Source organism: Salmo salar, chromosome ssa05, assembly GCF_905237065.1.
Source record: "Salmo salar chromosome ssa05, Ssal_v3.1, whole genome shotgun sequence".
Classification (NCBI taxonomy): Eukaryota; Metazoa; Chordata; class Actinopteri; order Salmoniformes; family Salmonidae; genus Salmo; species Salmo salar.
In genome coordinates this window covers 49,146,446-49,162,655 of record NC_059446.1, presented here as the reverse complement: position 1 = coordinate 49,162,655, position 16,210 = coordinate 49,146,446, and the positions used below count along the sequence as shown (strand labels likewise).

Below are 16,210 nucleotides of genomic sequence, written 5' to 3'. Positions count from 1 at the left end.
TTATGATAATTAACGTAGCTGGTTAAGATAATTAACGTGGCAGGTTAGGATAATGAGGATACAGTTAGGAAAATGGTTAGGTTAAGCTAAATGTAGCTCTTCGGATGCAAAATCGTTCATTCCCAGAAAGTGTTCAACTGCAAAACAATCAAGTACCGTCCTTCTGACTGACATGCGCAACATTGCGCGTGCGCCGAAGTGTACATATCACACAAAAAAACAGTAAAACACACTTCTCAGATCAAATATGTAGTATGTTTACACAAGCATACGCTGATCATACATATTTTCTTAAGAATATAGCTCCATAATTTACTTTCCTACCATCATAACTTCGCCTTTCCTGCTAGCTGTGTTTAAGCTGAACCAGCCACCGTATTGCGTCACATGTTGACTTCAGCAATTTGACCATGTGACTTTTTGTGGGTTCAGATGCTAGCTTTCGATGTTCCCGACAGTTTTAGAAAGTCAAGATTATAACTGAAACTGTAATTTGCGTTTGGACACTAGCTACAAGTATTATATGGACTTCATTCGAGTTTCTTATCGTGTATGACATACAATAAAGTTCTCAATCGTTTGAAATAAGCTACGACGCTACAGTGTGTTGACATATTAGCTAGCTAGCTAACTTGCTAGCTCATTGGCCAGTTTAAGGGCAAAATCAAAGAGGTGAGTTGTTTCATGTTAGCAACATCATATTTTTTATATCTTCAGAGGCATTGTGGCATGCCAGCTAAATAGCTAGTAGTAAAAAGCTTTTAAAACCACGAACTCCCTAGTTAACTTGGCTAGCTAACGTTACAGTCTATATGGCGACCAATTTGACAGTACTAGTAGCTACTTGTCACGTTAGTTAACTTGTCATGCACTGCGTTAGCTAAACGTTGACTTGGTTTTATATTGTTATATTAAGTGTAACCCAGTTAAAATAGATGTGGAAACACAAACGTTTAATTTTCTGTTTTTGTAGCTATGGCCTTCTACAAAATAGAGCTGTGTCATATGCTTTTACATCATGTTGAAATTGATGACTTTATAAATTAGTTGAATGAACCATTGTCGACATCTTTACAGAACAAAATAGATTTCAGCTATTGTCGTTTAGATTATTGTGTGTGTGTGACTGTGCCCTCCTAACGTTAGTTCACTCTGGAGACCAGGCATCATCAGTCTGGCCACTTTACAGCTCTTACCCACACTAGATTAAACTAATTCTAATTTTGGTGGCAATTCAAGACCATGACTATGTGATTCTTTGAATCTGGTGGTGTGTTGGGGCTGGGCTGAAACAAAAGCCTGCACATACAGCTGCTCATCAATGCCAGAGATGCCCATTAAGTAAGTAACCTTGCACGAGTTAGAATAGATATCCTGTTTCTGTAGCGTGAGGCAGGTTGATGAACAAGTATATCCCCTGGACATTACATTTACATTTTACATTTAAGTCATTTAGCAGACGCTCTTATCCAGAGCGACTTACAAATTGGTGCATTCACCTTATGATATCCAGTGGAACAACCACTTTACAATAGTGCATCTAAATCTTTTAAGGAGGGGGGGGGGTTAGAAGGATTACTTTATCCTATCCTAGGTATTCCTTAAAGAGGTGGGGTTTCAGGTGTCTCCGGAAGGTGGTGATTGACTCCGCTGTCCTGGCGTCGTGAGGGAGCTTGTTCCACCATTGGGGTGCCAGAGCAGCGAACAGTTTTGACTGGGCTGAGCGGGAACTGTGCTTCCTCAGAGGTAGGGGGGCCAGCAGTCCAGAGGTGGATGAACGCAGTGCCCTTGTTTGGGTGTAGGGCCTGATCAGAGCCTGAAGGTATGGAGGTGCCGTTCCCTTCACAGCTCTGTAGGCAATCACCATGGTCTTGTAGCGGATGCGAGCTTCAACTGGAAGCCAGTGGAGAGAGCGGAGGAGCGGGGTGACGTGAGAGAATTTGGGACGGTTGAACACCAGACGGGCTGCGGCGTTCTGGATGAGTTGTAGGGGTTTAATGGCACAGGCAGGGAGCCCAGCCAACAGCGAGTTGCAGTAATCCAGACGGGAGATGACAAGTGCCTGGATTAGGACCTGCGCCGCTTCCTGTGTGAGGCAGGGTCGTACTCTGCGAATGTTGTAGAGCATGAACCTACAGGATCGGGTCACCGCCTTGATGTTAGTGGAGAACGACAGGGTGTTGTCCAGGATCACGCCAAGGTTCTTAGCACTCTGGGAGGAGGACACAAGGGAGTTGTCAACCGTGATGGCGAGATCATGGAACGGGCAGTCCTTCCCCGGGAGGAAGAGCAGCTCCGTCTTGCCGAGGTTCAGCTTGTGGTGGTGATCCGTCATCCACACTGATATGTCTGACAGACATGCAGAGATGCGATTCGCCACCTGGTTATCAGAAGGGCGAAAGGAGAAGATTAATTGTGTGTCGTCTGCATAGCAATGATAGGAGAGACCATGTGAGGATATGACAGAGCCAAGTGACTTGGTGTATAGCGAGAATAGGAGAGGGCCTAGAACAGAGCCCTGGGGGACACCAGTGGTGAGAGCGCATGGTGCGGAGACAGATTCTCGCCACGCCACCTGGTAGGAGCGACCTGTCAGGTAGGACGCAATCCAAGCGTGGGCCGCGCCGGAGATGCCCAACTCGGAGAGGGTGGAGAGGAGGATCTGATGGTTCACAGTATCAAAGGCAGCAGATAGGTCTAGAAGGATGAGAGCAGAGGAGAGAGAGTTAGCTTTAGCAGTGCGTAGAGCCTCCGTGACACAGAGAAGAGCAGTCTCAGTTGAATGCCCAGTCTTGAAACCTGACTGATTAGGATCAAGAAGGTCATTCTGAGAGAGATAGCAGGAGAGCTGGCCAAGGACGGCACGTTCAAGAGTTTTGGAGAGAAAAGAAAGAAGGGATACTGGTCTGTAGTTGTTGACATCGGAGGGATCGAGTGTAGGTTTTTTCAGAAGGGGTGCAACTCTCGCTCTCTTGAAGACGGAAGGGACGTAGCCAGCGGTCAAGGATGAGTTGATGAGCGAGGTGAGGAAGGGGAGAAGGTCTCCGGAAATGGTCTGGAGAAGAGAGGAGGGGATAGGGTCAAGGGGGCAGGTTGTTGGGCGGCCGGCCGTCACAAGACGCGAGATTTCATCTGGAGAAAGAGGTCAAAGCACAGGGTAGGGCAGTGTGAGCAGGACCAGCGGTGTCGTTTGACTTAGCAAACGAGGATCGGATATCGTCAACCTTCTTTTCAAAATGGTTGACGAAGTCATCCGCAGAGAGGGAGGGGGGGGGGAGGGGGAGGAGGATTCAGGAGGGAGGAGAAGGTAGCAAAGAGCTTCCTAGGGTTAGAGGCAGATGCTTGGAATTTAGAGTGGTAGAAAGTGGCTTTAGCAGCAGAGACAGAAGAGGAGAATGTAGAGAGGAGGGAGTGAAAGGATGCCAGGTCCGCAGGGAGGCAAGTTTTTCCTCCATTTCCGCTCGGCTGCCCGGAGCCCTGTTCTGTGAGCTCGTAGTGAGTCGTCGAGCCACGGAGCAGGAGGGGAGGACCGAGCCGGGCTGGAGGATAGGGGACAGAGAAAATCAAAGGATGCAGAAAGGGAGGAGAGGAGGGTTGAGGAGGCAGAATCAGGAGATAGGTTGGAGAAGGTTTGAGCAGAGGGAAGAGATGATAGGATGGAAGAGGAGAGAGTAGCGGGAGAGAGAGAGCGAAGGTTGGGACGGCGCAATACCATCCGAGTAGGGGCAGAGTGAGAAGTGTTGGATGAGAGCAAGAGGGAAAAGGATACAAGGTAGTGGTCGGAGATTTGGAGGGGAGTTGCAATGAGATTAGTGGAAGAACAGCATCTAGTAAAGATGAGGTCAAGCGTATTGCCTGCCTTGTGAGTAGGGGGGGGAAGGTGAGAGGGTGAGGTCAAAAGAGGAGAGGAGTGGAAAGAAGGAGGCAGAGAGGAATGAGTCAAAGGTAGACGTGGGGAGGTTAAAGTCACCCAGAACTGTGAGAGGTGAGCCATCCTCAGGAAAGGAACTTATCAAGGCGTCAAGCTCATTGATGAACTCTCCAAGGGAACCTGGAGGGCGATAAATGATAAGGATGTTAAGCTTGAAAGGGCTGGTAACTGACAGCATGGAATTCAAATGAGGAGATAGACAGATGGGTCAGGGGAGAAAGAGAGAATGTCCACTTGGGAGAGATGAGGATTCCAGTGCCACCACCCCGCTGGCTCATGACATGACGCTAGTCTATCGCAGGTCCTTACCCCCAATCTATCTACATTTACATTTATGTCATTTAGCAGACGCTCTTATCCAGAGCGACTTACAAATTGGACAATCTACTTAATGCGGCGTGCCAAGTAGAGACACACTGGGTCCCATTTTTACTGGCTTTGGTATGACTCGGTCAGGGATCGAAATCCCAACCTTACAATCTCAGGCGGACACTCAAACCACAAGGTCACTGAGTTGGTTAGAGTTGCCCAGCCCTATACTAAATCATGCAGCAAAGCTCTTAGATTTGCCTTCAATGTTTTCTCTTGGCCCGGTTGGTTTTGGGCACTGCTTAAAACCCAGAGTAGTACTGATATTCCTATGTCTCTCCAATCTACAGCTACAGATGCGGCTAAAGGATCCCTTCTCCTTGAAAGCTGCCGACATGACTAAGCGGACTAACAAGCCGAGGAAGCCTCGAGATGAGGAGTCGTCGGACGAAGTTAGCGGTAAGATCATGGGAAGCTCATGCTCCCTGTTGTGATGAAAAAAACATATGTTTCTATACAGGCTGCCTAAAGAAGTTTAATTGACCCAATAAGCCTTCTGCATGTTCTGCTCTAGTAATGGCTAGTCCAATCATGTCTGATTCATTCTATGGCAGGGGATTCGTGTAGTTCATGCCTTTATTTGCCTTTATTTGACATCTATTGTAAATCATGGTCATTAAGGGATTTGTAGATGCTGGGTTAGCGAGCAAAATCTATGTGACTTCGTGCTCCTCAGGGCTGACCTGCCAGCATGTCAGCAAGGCGGTGGACCTGAGCTCAGTCAAGAAGGCAGTGACCTCGAGCATGTGGTCGATGTGTTCAGATTGCCTGAGGGAAAGGACTATGATAGATGGAGAGCCAGCCAGTGGCCACGACATCCTCGTATGCCTCAAGTGCGGCTTCCAGGTGAGCTTGGACTTTGAAAGCTTTTATCTAAGGTGGGACGATGAAGGTTTTGTCAATATTTTGATGTATGAATTGCTGCACTTGACATGTGATTCAGAAATTAAACACGGTTTGTTTAATTTGTAACAATCTGACCGGCAAAGTGTATGGATGGTGGTAGCCTATCTAAGAAATGGTGATCCAGTGATCTTTACCCCTTTCACAGGGCTGTAGCCAGTCAGAGAGCCAGCACTCCACCAAGCACCACCAAACCCTCCACCCTGAGTCCCACTGCATCACCATCAGCCTCGGCACCTGGAAGGCCTGGTGAGGACCCTACAGCAATACATGGAATATACAGATTATAACAGGACAACACTTTTTTTTTACAGCCATTCTGCCATTCCAAATAGGCTAATGTAGCACTATTCCTGTCCCTTTGTGTTCATTGTAGCAGAGGATCTTGAACTGAAAAGTTATTTGAATATTTACATTTTGCCTCAGAATATCTCCAGTAAATGTTGTGAGCAGTAGTTATTCACACCACCTCAAAGAATGACAATTCCGTATCAGTAAGCTGATGGCTTTGTTTGCTGCTCTCTCTATCTCTCCAATTCGTTCACAGGTGTTTTGAATGTAATGAAGAGCTCTCCACTCACTGCAATAAGAAGGCTTTGGCCCAGACCCTGGACTTCCTACAAAAGCACTCTGTCAAGGCAGCCTCAGGTAACACATTCAACACACCTGACAAGGCCACGGGTTGCCAGCCACTCAATGAAAGGTGATCAATTTAAGGTATATTTATGTATAGACTAAGAGAACAGCAGGCTACCACTTGAAATGAAAAGGGGTGGGTAAACAGTGCTATACCGCACAAGGTGCTGCTACAACTCCCACTTCTTTTTAAATTGAAATATTAATGTTTCTTGGCTTTGACAAAGGCGCTGGACTGAATGAAAAGCTGAAGAATTGAATAAATGAGTACCACTGTCAAAAAAAATATTCTATCTTCTAGGCTAGAGCCTAGATTTCAAAGAAGCCACTTCAGCTTCCTTTCACTTCTGTGTATTTTGAGTGCAATTGCTATTGTTTTTTACAATATGTGCTAATACATAGAGATACAGGTTATTACTGAATGCAGAAACCCTCTGTGGAGACTCTTCTCCTCTACATTCTTACATTGGTGCCTGTAACTCCATTGATGTTCACCTGAAGGTGTGGAGTTCATTGCAACACACCAACTCCCCCTGGTGGCCAAGGCTTTTTGGATTCCAGAATCCAGACACCTTTTTCTTTGCAGCTGTGGCCCATACAATTGTTAACTAAGGATGTGCATCACTTTTTTTCATGAAAGATTCGATACACATCTAGCTGCATGGGCTCCGATATGATACAGGAATGATGCATTTTACTTAGAAACGATTCGGTTTGATTTGGGGTGCGAATTAATGTGAAGCGATTCGATGCACTAAAATGTATTGCATTAACACATTTCTATTTAAATTAATTTCTGCTGCTGAAGGGAGCTCAGGAACTGGATCTGTCTGAGGTTACTTCTCTAAGCTGAGTGGCCCTCTCTCTCTCTCTGTGTGTGTGTGTGTGTGTGTGTGTGTGTGTGTGTGTGTGTGTCCATGGCGTGTGTAGGCAGCTGAGCATCTACCACTATCAATATTAGGGGTGGTGGAAATGTATGCTTTTTGTCCCCCTACTTTTTATTTGGAATCACCATCACCCACTAATTAACTTGTCATTTTTACAGATTCAAAATGTTTTGAGCTAGTACTATGTCAATATTTATATTTAGAAATTACCATGGCATTTAGCCAATTAATATTATGCAGCTTTGGATTTTACCCCGTCTCGAAAGCGAATGGTTTAGACAGGGTTCGTCAACTAGGTTATGTCTCGGGCCAATTTCTTTCTGAGCTAATAGTCTGCGGGCCAGAACATAATTAGTATATTAGCACATTTAGTTGGTCTACACTACAAATTGAACAACATTTTTAACACATCTGATTAGTACATAATAAATTCAGTGACAATAACATAATAATGTTGATCAGATTACGCTCATAAAATCACCATGTCTCTTCAATTATTATTTTTGTCTTTCTATGTGTGTTGATTGGTGGGGAAAAACAGGTCTACGTAGCCTACTATAGGCTACACTACTTTTTCTAATGTCAACATTTGTTGAGAACAATTAGCTTGATAGCAAGAGAAAATGTCGCTCTCAAAGTATCAAAAGAAAAGTGGATAATGAAAATGGAAGTTTCAGGAAAGAATGTACAGAGAGATATGCGTTCATCTTACCATATTTTCCCAATGCCAAGCCAGTGTGTCTTAGTTGCAATGAAAATGTCGCTGTTTGCAAAGAATTTGATCTCAGACATCATTATGAATCTCAGCATGGAACTTTCAAAGTGGCCTTCCCGCCCCAGATAGAGGCCCGACGCAGAAACATTGAAGCCTTAACTGCAAGTTACACCATGATCTCGCCATCACGGTTGACAACTCCATTGTGTCCTCCTCCCAGAGTGCTAAGAGCCTTGGCGTGACCCTGGACAACACCCTGTCGTTCTCAGCTAACATCAAGGCGGTGACCCGATCCTGTAGGTTCATGCTCTACAACATTCGCAGAGTACGACCCTGCCTTACACAGGAAGCGGCGCAGGTCCTAATCCAGGCACTTGTCATCTCCCGTCTGGATTACTGCAACTCGCTGCTGGCGGGGCTCCCTGCCTGTACCATTAAACCCTTACAACTCATCCAGAACGCCGCAGCCCGTCTGGTGTTCAACCTTCCCAAGTTCTCGCACGTCACCCCGCTCCTCCGCACACTCCACTGGCTTCCAGTTGACGCTCGCATCTGCTACAAGACCATGGTGCTTGCCTACGGAGCTGTGAGGGGAACGGCACCTCCGTACCTTCAGGCTCTGATCAGTCCCTACACCCAAAGAAGGGCACTGCGTTCATCCACCTCTGGCCTGCTCGCCTCCCTACCTCTGCGGAAGCATAGTTCCCGCTCAGCCCAGTCAAAACTGTTCACTGCTCTGGCACCCCAATGGTGGAACAAGCTCCCTCACGACGCCAGGACAGCGGAGTCAATCACCACCTTCCGGAGACACCTGAAACCCCACCTCTTTAAGGAATACCTGGGATAGGATAAAGTATTCCTTCTACCCCCCCCCCCAAAAAAAAAAAAAGATATAGATGTACTATTGTAAAGTGGTTGTTCCACTGGATATCATAAGGTGAATGCACCAATTTGTAAGTCGCTCTGGATAAGAGCGTCTGCTAAATGACGTAAATGTACACACACTGCTTTTTGGGCTAACATTCTGTCACATAAACAAGTTAAATCTGTAGTTACAAGGAAGAGGAAAAACTGTTGTGGACATGGTGAAAAAACTTGAGGCCTTTACTTCGAAGTTTGAGTTGTTCGATTTGGACTTGTCATCTGGAAGGCTATTGCACTTCAGCACGCTGAAGAAACGACTGCAGGCCGCAGCATTGTCACAGAGGTGGTGGAAGATTTCATCAAGCACCTGAGGGACAACTTCTCCACCAGATTTGAAGACTACAGCATGCCCAAAGATATCATTGCGTTAGTACGTGATCCTTTCACAGTCAGCCCAGGTGGAGAATTCTCCTCCTTTGTTAAGAAAACGATACTCTCGCTAGATGAGGCTGCAATTCAAACTGAGCTGATTGAATTCCAGACATTGAGCCAAATCAGGGATGCGCTCAGGAACACTGAGTCCTTGTGTGTTTTGGGTGGGATGCTCAGAGGAATACAGCACAATAAAGATACTTGCATTTTACGTGCTAACAATGTTTGGATTGACTTACACCTGTAATAGTACTCATTTTCCTCTATGTACGCAATATAGACTCACGACAGGAACCGGCTTTCACATAAGTCAATCGAGGTCAAAATCACATCCATCTCACCCGACATCCACAAGATCGTGACCAAGGGTAAATACAACTTTTCCGATTGAGTAAGTAGCCTAGTGGCCTATATGACTGTATTTAGTAAATACTAACATTATCGTGAGTGCTTATCCAGGGATATTTAGGTCTCAAGCTGACAGGATGTTTTGTTTGTTCTGTCGTTACGGGAACAGGCTATCCCGATACATTTTTTTTAGTCATTTAGCAGACGCTCTTATCCAGAGCGACTTACAGTAGTGAATGCATACATTTCATTTCATGCATTTTTTTCTTTTTTCAATTTTTTTTTTGTACTGGCCCCCCGTGGGAATCGAACCCACAACCCTGGCGTTGCACACACCATGCTGGCGTTGCAAACACCATGCCCTACAAACTGAGCCACAGGGAAGACCATACAGACATTCAGACATTGCCTTTTTTTCTTTAAAATATTGTTTTATTTATGCTACATTTTTGTCCGGTTAGGCCATTTTTTTTTTTTTGTGGAAGATGCTGTTAAGCGTCAGTCTCAGCCTACCTCAGCCAGTTGTTATTTTACATAGGCATAGGCTCGTAAGAAATAGACTCCAATTAAGCCCTCTTGCTGTTTGTGAGGTCAAATTAAAATTAAGATGATTGTTTAAATGAATTACTCGACTGGTGTAGTTTTTCTCTGTATGTTGCATAACAAGGTAGCTATATTATCAGCACCAGGCGCTGTTCACCTCCTATTGATTGCACTGCGGTTGCAGCTTTACGTTTCAGCAGCACAACAAAATGTTCCGCTGCCTGCTTTATTAGTTGACCGTCTCCTGCATTCTCTCCTCATGAATTAGGTTAAAATGTTACTTTTTCATTATTTAGGTAGGGTAACTTCCTTCTTGGGACATTGCATTTGGGAGTTTTTGCATCTCGGGTGTGAGATTTATTTTAAATACAAAAAAAAAGATATTTATTTATTTATTTATTTATTTTTTATATGAAAAAAATATCCATAATTAATTTGGGGGGCCAGTTGGGGAACCCTGGTTTAGACCGTTTGGAATTTAAGCTCTGACCAATGAATGCGAAATGATTGCTGTCCTTTTATGAAGTTGCGCTGTTCATGTAAAAATGACCAAATATACTGACACTTTAAAGCAAAACTATTTCTTATGATGAACCTGAACAATCTGAATGATTGAAAACCCCAATCAGCAGTTGGATCGGAGTTGCTGCTTCCACTCCCGTAGGCTACACAACTCCGGTAAAACTCCGGTACAATTGTCTACAGCGCATTTGGTAACAATGACCTAACAATGACCTAACATTGGTTGTCACTCAACTAAAACAGCACTGTGTGCACAGTTGTTATCAGACAGTTGTATGCACTTACATGCATAGAAGTTCAATAGACTACTGAACTGAAGGAGAGGACGCAACAGTTCAGTCATAACAGATTTTTTTTATGTTTTATTTTTGGAATAAAACGATGAGTAAAAAACATCACTTGTGAAGGCGATTCTTAACATTTGAATGGGTTTTCTGACCGATGCATGCTTAATTTGGATCGGTTTGTACTGCAACAGATGCACATATATCTTACGCATCAGTCCCCAGTTCAAATGTTTATTGGTGAGTCATTACATCCCTATTGTTAACCATCATGTTCCGTATAGGTCAACAATCCTCTGAGAATGTTGCATGTAATAACAGAGGTATTACTGTGCAAAACAAATCATTTGCCATGGTTGCATCAGGTTCAAGAATGTTCAAAGCTTTGTTACAGCACATTTCTGCATTAAAATATGCACTGAGGTGGGTTTTAAGTTCACGAAAGCTGTGATGACCTCCCCATTCATGTTGGTCAGGGCCACAGTATGGCTTAACTGCTGACATCACTGAAATGAAAAGCTGCTGTTTGGAGGCCACACAGGTGGCAACAACTGAAAACTTGTAAAGCTGATTCATTGTACAGCTTTTTCTCCTATTGAAATGATATGTAATAAGCGATTTGGTAAATTATTTTGTGAAGGGGCTTGTACAGGATTCATTTCCTTGGAAATGTCTGTATTCTGTCTTTTCTGCACTCGCCATGACTGTTTCATGAATCTGCCTCTTCACAAAAGTGGTTTTGTAGCCTAGCCATGCGTATCCCAAACTGTACAGACCAAGCCAATTCCACCTTATCCCAGCCAGCTGAGCCACCCTCACCCAGTCCACTACATTCTCCTAGACCCCCGCCCCCATCTCTCATATGGTAGATTCACATTCCTTGTGATGCCCTGTTTTAATAAAGTTCCCTGGCCTAAAGACTACCAACTGCCCTTACTGATCTGCCCTATGGATGTCTCCTGCCTGTCCTGAGCCTCCTGCCTGTCCTGAGCCTCCTACCTCCAGCTCTGCTGCTCTTCCTCCCGCCTGCCCCATGTTCATGTCCAAGCTTAGGCTGGTCCACCACAGTCAGTCAGGCAGGCTGTAGTGTTGTGGGAGTGACGCTCCAGTTCCCCGCCTGTGCCGCATGGCCACACTCATTAGTGGCATTATTCGCTTGAGCGACGCTCCCCGGCTGGGTTCCCTGAAGAACGAGAGCAGCTGTGTGGGGTCCTGCCACTGAGCTGAGCCCCCCCCCTCCCACCTCACTGTGCCCCCTGTCCAACGCTGCATGTCTCAGCACCTCTGGGAAGGGCCTGTGGGGCATGCTTGTGGGAGCCAGGGTCCAACAACGACTCCAAAGTGCTGGAGATAAACAGCTGCAGCGCATTCCCAGGGATGAACACACTCAATGACTGGACACACACACACACACACATTCCTTCAATTGACAAGCATTTCGCTATACCCACAATAACATCTGCTAAACACGTGTATGTGACAAATCAATTTTGATTTGATTAGAATTGTATAGAATGTGTGAATAGGTACATTGTTTTTTTGTTGTTGTTGGTATCTGAGTTTATTTGTATTGGACTTTACAAGTCTCTTCCTGTGTCTTTAGAAATCACAGAATGGTGCTGTACCTCCAGTATTATTTCCTCAGCTTCAAGGGCACTGCGGTTTGAACATACCAGTATCCAATTAGATTCTCCAGTCGTCCTCTCACTTGCCTTGACAAAGCGTACAGGACTACACAGAACTGAAATTCCATCTTGTTCCCTCATAAATTACTTTCACTCTGGTTGTGATGGCAGAGCTGGGCATTCCTTTTCATGAAACATGGTGTTCTCTCTAAATAACTTCCTGTCACCCATCTACTCACTCAGTGGAATAAACAAAACCTGCACGATGCATCAGTCACATGTCGATGTACCTGATCCTTTGTTTTTTGATCAGTCCCTTTGAGTCTGTGGGGGTGGCAGGGGTCCAGTGTTGAGGGGTCACAGAGGGTGAACACTGCTGGGCGCCAACATCCCTTCCCCTTTACCTATACATTACCCGTTACCTTTCTTCCCACCTGATTGTTCCACACTGGCTGGGAGAGAAAGCAGGCAGCCATTGTTGTGGCAAAAATGGACTGCTGCTGTCAGATGGGGAGCTGGTGAAATTGCATTTCTGCTTGAAGGCCAGGTTTTTAGGCAGTCTGTTTTTGTATTCTCTTTTTACCATAGACCCCAGGCACAAAAGAGCCCCAGCAAGAATTTTTCTAAATCCATAATAGTTTTGTTCAACAACAGCTCAGGGAAGAAAGAAAATCTATTAACTGTACTCTCTCACCAACAAGGCCTTCAGCTCAAGTACCAGAGTCCCACTAAAAGGAGACATGACCTCAGGGAGCTAGTCTTCGGCTTGTAACACAGCTGGGGTGTCTTTGTGGAGGAAATTAAAATGTTTCCTTTCAATAGGCATCAGAGCTTGGTGCTCGCTGCGTTTTGCCCATTATTTTCTGGTAGTGAGAAATGTTTCCCCAACCCTCTTTGTTATTTTTGTACTTGCAACAGCAAGGACACACACAATTGTATGGGATCTTTAGTATTTTCTTCCACATGCCTCTCCTACTCATACACCAAAACCGATGGCTATACGTTTAATAGATTGCTTGTGCTTTTTGAGCTGATACTTTTTAATTACATTTTTCAGACCAGCATACAATCTCATAACGTATCAATACATTTTTTTGTATAAGAACCACAGCTCGATTTCTAAAGCTGATGACATGGAAAATGGGGATTCTTCAATAGCAAATGAGAGAACCCATGTCAACTTTGTTGAAGGGACAGTGCAGTCAATAACATGATTTTCACTATTTCTTAATGATATTTCCCCACTATGAGGTTGAAATAACTTATGATAATGCCATTTTACTAGTGTAAGAGCTTTTTGTATTTGAATTTCAGCATGTTTAGGTGGGATGGAGTTTTTGGCCCACAGCATGACATCACAATCTGATTAGTATTATTCTGACAAATGACCAGTCATAATTTATTTGCATAATGTATCCTCCTACTTTGAAGGGGTAAGCGGGGTAGGCTCTAGACTAGAGTCTAGTTGATCCTATCTGCCAGTCAGGGCTGTGTATGTAGAAATATTGAAATTTGTATTGACATCCCGACGCGATCAGTGTGACGACCCTCCCACTCTGTCTGCCGAATTCTTTCTCTTTTCTCTTGTTTTCCTTAATAGGATGTCGGTGGGCGCAGCCGGGAGGGTCGTCAGAGAAATGGGACACACCTGTGCTTGGGTGTGTCCCAGGATAAATGCACCTCTTCCCCATTCATTGGGAGAGACTCTCTCCATGCAGACACCTTTATAGATTTTGTTGTGGTATTTTTGTGGCCTTTTGGTTGTTTGCTTTGGCACCTTTTAACACCCCACATTTATCACATCTATGCATGCAAAACACTCACTTACATTACTGATTACACACACCATTGTTAATTGTATTTAGTTTACTTTATTGAATAAATACATTTTGTTATTCCTTGTCTCCACGTTGTCTCCCTTTTGTTACGAACTTCGAGCCGGTTCGTGACAAGTGGGGGCTCATCCAGGATCATAAGGTTGGTTCCTAGACATTTTGGCGTATAACACTTTGTTGCATTATGAAGGACTAATACTAGTGTCGTTTGGCTTACTAGTATGTGTGTTGTGTTTGGGAGAAAACGTGGAGTTAATGTTAAATTCTGGCGGTGCTTTGTTTGCATCTTTTGTTACAGTTTGAGTTTGGTAGGCCCAGTATTGGTTGACTTTTTTTGTTTTTGGTAAACTTGCCACTGCGGTGGATAGAGTACTTTGGTTAGTTTCCAGGCCCCTGCCCAGCCTGGAAACTCTTGCCCCACTGGTTTTTGGGGCATCGGTCTGAGGTGAGTACAATCGACTGTGTACCTCAGCGGGAGATTTGGATAGGGTAGTGAAACTTGCTATTCGGAGCTATAGCCTTTTCCCCCTGTTAGGCTTTCATTTTGGAATACGTTGGTCATGGTTATTTTGTTCTTTTTGTGTGGTGTCTGTGGACTGAGCAGGTGTCTCGGGGGCACATCCGTGGCTTGTGGGAATCTGCCAGCGTGCTGGGTGGTTTATTTCCTTGCCAGCGGGCTACAGTGCGTAATTACCCACCGCAAATCTGCACGAAGACTAGTGTTGAGTTACTGTAGGTTTTGGGGAAGCTCCATATATATCTCATCTCTCTTCTGTGGTGCGCAGTGTGATTGTCACTTCTCTTATGTACTAAAGAACAGCTGTTGAATGTCTCTGAACACTACAAGGTTGAAATTAGTGATAAACGTCAAACAATTTATATTAGGGTGATTTTGATGGCGAGTGGTATTCTTGAAGTTACCACTGGGGCAGCCTCTGCTGAGGACTTGCCGCCTCCTCGTAACATTACAATGGCCGCTCCATCTGTTAGTCCTAGTAGTCTTCTTTTTGAACAGCAGAAAGAACTGCTTCTGTTACAACTAGAGCATGACCGTGAAAAATATGAAAAGGAATTGGAATTTAAACAGGATTTGGAGCGTGCTAAAATCAAGCTGCAACAAGAGCGGCTAGAGCTGGTTAGGGAAGGAAAGCTCTCAGGGGAGAGTTTGCTCTGGGAAGGTGACCCAGATTTACCTAGGGGTCGTTCCTCTTTTGGCCGTGCCCCGGACACATTTGATATCGTTGGGAACTTACGGTTGTTGCCTAAATTTAATGAGAAGGACCCTGAGACATTCTTTTTGTTGTTTGAGCGTGTTGCTGACGCTAGGAGTTGGCCTGATTCTGACTGCACTTTAATGTTGCAGTGTGTTGACTGGTAAAGCGCAGGAAGCATATTCAGCTCTTAGTCGACAGTGTCAGTTATGATAAGGTTAAAATGGCTGTGTTACAGATTTATGAAATTGTCCCTGAGGCTTACCGTCAACGATTTCGAACTTTAAAAAGGGATAATAAACAGACTCCTGTTGAGTTTGCGCGAGAGTTATCTTCAGTTTAATCGCTGGTGTTTCGCCTCTGCAGTTATGACTTTTCCAAGGGCTGTGTGATCTGATTTATGCTAGAGCAATTTAAGGACACAATCCCTGATCATATAGCCACGTACATTAACGAACGAAAATGAAAGACTACCGCTGAAGCTGCGGTTTTGGGGGACGAGTATGTTTTGACTTACAAAAGTGTCTTTGCAGAGCCCCGTATTTGGAGTGAGTGGGGGCGTTTGGAGGGATTTGGGCCTCGCTCACCGAGATACTTTGGTTCACTAGGGTTGAGCCTGACTCCCGTGGTAAAGCTGACTTTGGTCAAGAGTGTCACTACTGTCAAGGTTCAGGTCATTGGAAAAACGAATGTCCGGTTCTCAGGGCTAGGGGTAAATTCAGTACGTGTGCTTACGTTAAATCTAAGCCTACGGCGTTGGCTGCGCCTGTTCCACATCAGTTCACTCCTGACACATTGTCTCGTGCTCAAGGTGATGTGAAAGTCCATATTGACCCAGTCTATTTACCTTTCATTATGGAGGGTTTTGTGTCTATGTTAGGAAGTAAGGACCTAGTGCCAGTGAAGATCCTGAGAGACACAGGTGCCTCTAAATCGTTTGTGTTGGAGTCTGTGTTACCCTTCTCTGCTGAGACTGACTCGGGGAATAGGTTTGAACACTCTGTCAGTCCCATTGCATAAACTGATGTTGGATTGTGGACTGGTGAAAGGTGAGGTTGTTGTGGGGGGTGCGTCCTTCATTGCCTATTGAGGGTATCGACGTTAT

General features: G+C 44.8%; 1 protein-coding gene across 2 annotated transcripts in view; it reads left to right on the top strand.

Moving 5' to 3' along the window:
• The first annotated feature begins 385 nt into the window (after window positions 1-385).
• LOC106605026 (ubiquitin carboxyl-terminal hydrolase 45) overlaps window positions 386-16,210 on the top strand; it is a 50,706-nt gene continuing 34,881 nt past the window's right edge. For both annotated transcript variants that reach the window (XM_014200249.2, XM_014200248.2), the window contains exons 1-5: window positions 386-672; window positions 4,591-4,699; window positions 4,977-5,146; window positions 5,352-5,452; window positions 5,751-5,851. In XM_014200249.2, the coding sequence (XP_014055724.1) occupies window positions 4,597-4,699; window positions 4,977-5,146; window positions 5,352-5,452; window positions 5,751-5,851 (475 nt within the window). In that variant the 5' untranslated portion in view covers window positions 386-672; window positions 4,591-4,596. The remainder of the gene's footprint in view (window positions 673-4,590; window positions 4,700-4,976; window positions 5,147-5,351; window positions 5,453-5,750; window positions 5,852-16,210) is intronic.